The 7,391-nt window shown below is 41.6% G+C and overlaps 1 protein-coding gene across 1 annotated transcript in view; it reads left to right on the top strand.

Annotated features, from left to right (window-relative positions):
- The window catches only part of LOC102293646 (cytochrome P450 26B1), a 36,757-nt gene that overhangs the window by 13,666 nt on the left and 15,700 nt on the right, over positions 1-7,391 (top strand). The window contains exon 2 of the mRNA XM_005946350.3: positions 5,131-5,355. Coding sequence (XP_005946412.1) covers positions 5,131-5,355 — 225 coding nt within the window. The remainder of the gene's footprint in view (positions 1-5,130; positions 5,356-7,391) is intronic.

Genomic DNA, 7,391 nt, shown 5'->3' with positions numbered 1-7,391 from the left:
ACACACACACACACACACACCCTGAGGGCTCTAGAGGCCAGCCGGTCGACCTGGTGTGTGTGTTTGTTAATGTGTGTGTGCTGCAGTGAAAACAGGAAGTGTACAGGAGCTGTGAAAACAGCTCGGGCCAACAGTTTGTACCCAGACACATCGACAGAGAGAAAAAGAAACCCCCAAAATTTGCAAAGGTGCATGAATGAATGAATGGATGCGGCTTCAAAAATAGACTCTTTAAAGACAACTCAGTCCCAGCTACACTGAAACTGGATGGTTTCTACAGTTTTAAGCCGACTATCAGGTGGACGACATCGACCAGGAATCAGGCAGCTGTCGGACAGCTTTGCAGGATAAAACCCAGTGTGAATAAAATAACGCCAGCACCTCGAGCTCGAGTGAACACTCTGAAACATGGCAGGGCGGGACAGTGGGGCGTGAGGAGCTTGAATGCTAATTAACAGAATTTTTCATCTATAAAAGCAGTCTGGCAATCAGAGTTTTCAAAGCAGCACGAAAACAGCAGCCAGACGTACAGAGAGGGCAAAAGCATCTGTGCTCAATTTAGGTCGACTTCACACAGAGAAACCTTAGCATGTCAGCTACGTTGCGATGACGAGAGAAAGAAATGAATGACTGATATTAATAAGCAGTCATGAAGGAAGAAGGAAGCTTCAATCACCTCTTGATCGTCATTGGTTGCTGTTCAGCAGGTGCTTTGCGTCGCATCTTTATCCTCTGCCACAGAAACCGTTTGAGTCTTGTTTGTCTTTCTGATGTCAAAAAATTATTTAATTACAACTCTTATTTCCAGCTTATATTTGGTGATATGGTAATGGAAAGCAGCAGCAGGAACCAATTACACAACAGAGATGTAAGAGATGGTATGAAAAGGAGGTGCTGGGGGTGGAGGTGGGTTGAAATGTGGCTTGCAGAAGGAGCATTGATACATAGCACGCCTGGATGTGTACAAGGACATCGTGTAAAAGGCTCAGCTTAGCTTCTTGGCCTGCCTGAACTAACACCGTGCTGAGCTGTAGGAATCAAAATGACATGGCTGTTAGTTTCTGCAAAAATGACTCAGTTTTACTGCAGCAACTTCATCGTGGGTGGAAACTGGGATCGAAACTGGTCTGTTACCAGTCTTTAGGAATAGGAGCTTCACCTGCGTGTCTGCTGTGTTCGTTTAGGGTCGTGGGTTTTCCTGCAAAGATGTAAATCCAAGGAGTACTGGCAAAAGCATGCTGAATACAGCACACTATGGAATAGAGCAGCATAACAGAGCAGCTGACAGTAGCTGCTTTTTTCAAAGGGGCTCCATACACAAAGTGCATCACTTTGGTGCTGATGGTTGGTAGCCTTCTGGTTGCCTAGGTAACCCTCTAATATTTTTACAAACCCTGCCACATGGCTATCGACGGCATACTTCACTTGAATTCTATTCCATCAATTGACCCACTTCATGTCACCAGTGGTTATTTTACCCACCTTCGCTTCAAGCTGTTTAATATCATTTGGTGTCTCCGCCTTCAAGATATATTTCACTCGTGGTTGAAGGTGGAGTCCACCAGTTTTTTGCTAGTTGTGAGAGGTAATACAAAAGAACCAGCTAATTAAAAACCGATATCCCTCTTATTAGTTGATGGTAATTTTGGAGGGGTTCAGTTTTATCCGGCTCATTCTTCTAAATACGTGAAAGACCATATAAAGTTTTGAGATTGCATTTATTACATTGCCTCTTTTAGCCCCCTTCAAAGTCTTTATCTATTCCCATGGTTGTCCCCCGCACGCTGCTCAAACACAAGTGAGCAATATGTCTCTGATAATTAGATATGTCTTTAACATGTACCAGTGTGTTTGGAGCTGAACCTTTCATAAGGACTAAAAGCAGGAATATCTCAGCCTCTGGTAATTTATTCTCTTAAAAGGTGTGACTTTATAAACATGCACTACTAATTCCACTGAGTTCCCCTTTACAAACATCTATGCACCGAATGTAAAACACTTATTTACACCCAACCAGAGACACACACACTTTTTAAAGTCACTCCTAATTTAGACCATAAGCTCCTCCTCAGCTTTGAAACCTCTTGGCCAAGCGGGGTGTTTTTGATTGGGAGTTTAGTAAATCTATCGAGGCTTCACTGTAGGGCTGTGAGCCAGTAATCACACCGCTGACCGGAATCAGTGAGCGGACACATTTTGAGCCCTCGCACACAAACAAAAAGCACCGCCGCCGCTGCCAGAGGTGTGCCCTCGACCAGGAAACAAACTACTTGCTAAAATTAGTTTCTGAGCTCCGCATTCAAACACAAACATGCGGCCTATAACTGCACTCATACACACGCCGACTGTTTTGTAGTGTTGGGGGTTACAGCTGATCTTAATGTTGGCTCGTGTCAGGAAGGTTTGAAGTTGTTCTGATTTTTTTTAAACAAAAATCACAATAAAAATGCTCTCCTTGTCTGTTTTGTGTTGATGTGTGAATAAACTGCCTTACAGGCTGTCCTTTTGCCTTCATGTTTACACACACACAAATATATATGCGTACATATATATTTGTGTGTGTGTGTCTGTGTGCCTCACAGTCATAAATATCTCTTTTCCCTTGAGTAAACCGGGGTCAAACCAGTTAGTGTTGTCACGGCAATTTGCAGTTGGGCCTCCGCATGTTTGTTTGCTTTCCATGTTTCTGAGTTTTTAAAGATAGTTTTATTTTAGTAATCTTGAGTGAGAGTGTGTTTTTAAGTCTATATGCACATGTGTGTTAATACTTGCATTTGAATAATGCCTTGTTAGACTCAGTGTGTATGTCCCGTGTACGTGTGTGTGTGTGTCTGTGTGTGTAACACAGTAAGCAGCCTCTCAGGCGGCTATATATTCTTTTCACTCAAACAGCCCATTTACAGTTCTGGGGTCGGCTCCCTCTCACTCTGCTCTGACCCAGACCGTTTAGAGGTCAACGTCAAAGCTGAACTCAGGTCAGCTCGCTAACTGACTCCAGCTTTGGTCCTCTGGGGGTTGTGCTTGCAACTTGGGTTGTCCAAACTGTGGGACAGGGGCCCTGAAATGTGGCGATGTGGCTCCTCGTGATAGGTCAAAACATAAAACAGGGACAAATGTTTATTTTTTTATTCTCCAGCAAGAAATTCTAATTTTTCTCCGTGACTCGTAGTATTGCTCATGCACCTACATTGTTTTGGTGTTAACTGCCCAGTTTTGCAGGTATGGGGTGTAACACCGCTTATCTAGATGCTTATAGGAATAAAACATGCACTTAATCTCTCTTTTTTTTTTTAAAGAAATCACACACCTGTCACTAAAAAAATTATTTTGCACTTTTTCTAAGAACTATTTTCGAGTTAAACCGGAAGCTCTACCTGTAATTCTAGCAAGCACTATGCTTCTTATAGAAAAAGGGAAAATTCACTTTCTCTGATTGCCTTCAAATAAAACAATCTGAGAAGGAGGAATCCCCTCTGTGATTTAAATAGTGACAACCCTGTGAAGAAAGACGTAGTTTAATGTGCTACATGTTAAACTACATCTTGGACGTTTGGACCTCCTCAATAATCCAGGTAAACTGATCCCGTTCATCTGGACGTGTTCAACTGGCGAAACATTTCGTCAGTTTTCCAAGTGACTGCGGGTTTCCCTAACCTTATAAACATGACTGACACTAGCAACATTGCCTAACAATGAGCCATGAGCTCAGTTGCATGATTGTTAATATGTAGATTCCTATGACCATTCATCAGAGGTTGCCGGCATAGTCCATTCATCTTAGGGCTAGGGTTCCCCAGGCCTGACAACTTGGAGCTCCACCTCAGTTGATGAATGAGGAGAAAAAGATTTGAAGTGGCAGTGGCCAAAAATGAGCAGTCTGAGGCTGAAACTTCTTATATCCTCGAGCAGTCTCCTGTCAGTCTTCTTCATCAGGATGAGAAATTTCATTTACTGTATTTTAAGCCTGAACTGCAAATGTTTTGAGAACCTTTAACCTCACCGCTCGTGGGCCGATGTTAAAACTGATCTCTGCCTGTGCCCTAAAGGCAACTTGAATCAGTTTTCATTGCATTAACCTGATGTATACAGGCTCCTTAAACATCTGCAGTCTTCTGCTTTCAGTTGGTTTAAGTTTACTTTTTTCTCTGAGAGCTGAGATGATGGAAACCTCAGTAACTTTTAGCATGTGGAGAACTCACCAGTCTGTTTGGGCCCCGAGCCACAGAGAGAGTAGAAAGTACTTACTGAAACCTTTTAGAGATGAAGATCAAAAGCTGGGGTGAAGGTTGGATCCTAAAGACTGTTTTAAATTATTAGAAAGTGCAAAAAGCATGAAGAACTAGCATGTTTTGTTAACGGTGGTCGAGGGCAAGGAGAGCGTTTTTCAGAGTAGGCCCCATCAGTTCGGTGAGGTATCACTGTTTTGAGGAGCCTTTTTGGATCTGACCATCTTCTGTTTGAGGACAGCAACTGCTGGCTGTCTATTGTAATATTTCATCAGTTTTTAAAATGATTTCTGCATGATTAAAACCTCGTCTCACAATGTTTCCGTGACAGTGATGATGATGACTAGAATCACTAAATTTTAAGGAATTTCATGTTAAGAATACACTAACCCTTAAACTGCTGACAATATAAAAGATTTCTTTGAGTGCAGATATTAAGAAAGATATAGATTTAGAAGTGGAGATGGGGGCGATCTCCATTAGCAGGATTTTAAAAGGTTCCTCTGATTTCCGTGAAACAGGGTCAGGAGTGTTTGGGGAATTCCTTCTGTTACCGTCTCCTCACACCTGCTTCTCTCAAAGGGGAACTCCAGCATTCAGTCCCAACAGTGTTCTCTAAAACTACCCATCTTTCTCTTATTCCTTTCTTAATAGAATTTCGACTTTCTTATAGATGTTGAAGGAGGAAGAATGGAAAAGCACCAGGTTTATTTTTCTATGAGCAAAACTAGTTTCTTGAATATGGATTTTTGACATACTGCCTCATATAATTAATCCTCCAGCACGACTAAAGAACTGTCACTCATTCTACTGTAAAAAATATCTTAAAAGTGAGTTGTGTCTTCAGCATTACAAGTTAGATCTGTGATTGATCTCTGTGCTTACCGTCTTTTCCTTTGTCCAGGGCTCGAGCTTTCATGCATCACGGAGACAGAAGTACGGCAACGTGTTCAAGACCCACCTGCTAGGCCGTCCTGTGATTCGGGTTACGGGCGCAGAGAACGTGCGCAAGGTGCTGATGGGCGAGCACACTCTGGTGGCGGTGGACTGGCCTCAGAGCACGTCCACGCTGCTGGGACCAAACTCACTGGCCAACAGCATCGGAGACATCCACCGCAAGAGGAGGAAGGTCAGGACACGTGTTAATTTAAGTTCGCAAACACACACAACTATACAGAGATACCGAACGCATGTATTTGTGTGTTCATCTTTACTTTTAATGCTTCACTTTGTGCTAACTGCAAAGACTCAACTTGACCAAGGAAAATTTACATCCTAAACCAATCAAAAGTAAAATATTTTCAGGATGTAGATATTTTGATTTTAAGCCATTTGACTATACAAAGTGTTTAGTAAGACATCTCAGTCTCTGTCTTATATTTTTAGCAGCACAAAAAAAAAAGGCAGCACTATAATTTCAATACTTCAGGCAGAGGAAAGATACGGACTTAAATATAACAATGCAACTACTGATTTAATTTAAATGCAATCATTATTGATGACTCTGCCCTTGGATACAACTAACTACTCCCTTCAGTGTGAGAAGGTTAACACCAGCTGCCAACTTTATTTTGATATTCTAACACAATAGTAGAAGGAGCTAAAAAGACCGTTTTAAACTGAGGCATAATATTTGAACTTTTTGGAGACCAGAGTACTCACCTGACACAATAGAAAAAAAGTAAAATGAAAATATACCTTCAAGTGTTTCCTGAATCTGCACAACTGTTTTTATTTTTTTTGTAAGTACGGCTTATATTTGGCTTCAGAAATTTAGCTGCCTGCAACACATCGTCAACAGTTCCTCGAAATAATTAGCAACAAATGATAAAACTGCACTCTGACGATAAACTCCAGCCCTGACTCAATATCGACAGAAACGCTGAGTTAGGTCCTTTATTCCCTTTTACGTTATGTTAGGTAGAAATTGATCATCTCGTCACATGACGCTTTAAGGGGACAACCTTGAGAGCACTGAAAAGAATGAAGTAGGAAGCATACGCTTGCTATCATATCAGGGCGTACCAGCTTTCTTACAAAGCTTCAGTATGAACTAAAAGCAGCACTCTGAAAGAAAGACTCACCACTGGACGGTTCAAACAGCAAAGGATCTGTCTCCCTCGAAATGTCTGCGGCTAAACCCACCTGGATTCACAAATACAAACCCAGAACACAAAATACAACACAAAAGAGACATAAGATTAATTACACAAGTTATAAAGATAATTCAACTCTTGTCTTGTTTGGCCTGATGAGGTTTAATGGTCCCAACTTTTACCGGCTTTTCTCTTGTACCTTGTTTTTGTAACACACGAGGCTGAAGTGTGGAATTGAATGTAATCATATGAACTGCATCTTCATGCAGCAGCATGCACGGGAATATCAAATGCTCACCCTGAGACAATGCTTGAATACATTTCTCGGAGGCAAAAGAAACGTGAGGCAGTAAAAACATATAAAATCACCAGGACATCTTAAATAGTCGGCTTTTACTTTTACCAAAGATGAAGATCTGTCTCCACATGCAAACAAAAATAAACTCTGAATTTCATGTCTAAAAATTACTTAATTCTTAAGACCTATAGGATTTCTATATTAATCTGTTAGTCATTTCATTTATAAGCTGCCAGAGAACAGTGAAAAATCCACCCGTCATCAAGCACAACGTCTTAAAACAAGGAGTCTGGAGCGAGGGCGGAACCACTGCGCTTTAATCGATGAAGAAAATAAAAAGCAGACCTAATTTAAAAGCAAACAATTAATAGATGGAACATCAACTTTTTAATTCCTAATGATTGAGTGAAAACAAAATTGGGTATTGGGATGTGCACATTATTTTTGTTTGCAAAGGCAACCATCGGACTCGGGAGTGACGAGCATCTTTGATCGAGTCCCAAACAAGTTTTCAGCCTATTTTCTGTTGATGTTTCTTCATCTCTTTGCACACTATGTGCACATCAACCTGCAGCAGCTGCAACTGCATGCAGAAACGCTCATCAATATTCATGCTGTGGAATAAGTGGCAGACAGTGACGTGCACACATTCGGAGTCCTCTGCACAAAGGGTGAGGCAGGACGCGCAAACAGACAGAGTATCGGTGTAAAGCTGATCCTGTCCGCTCGCTCTTATCAGCAGCATCCTGGCTGCTGAAGCGTGAGAACGAC

The sequence above is a fragment of the Haplochromis burtoni genome, unplaced genomic scaffold (assembly GCF_018398535.1).
Source record: "Haplochromis burtoni strain Fernald_Lab_line unplaced genomic scaffold, NCSU_Asbu1 Contig_463, whole genome shotgun sequence".
Taxonomy (NCBI): Eukaryota; Metazoa; Chordata; class Actinopteri; order Cichliformes; family Cichlidae; genus Haplochromis; species Haplochromis burtoni.
Note: the sequence above shows the minus strand (reverse complement) of the source record. Positions and strands in the feature narration are given on the sequence as shown.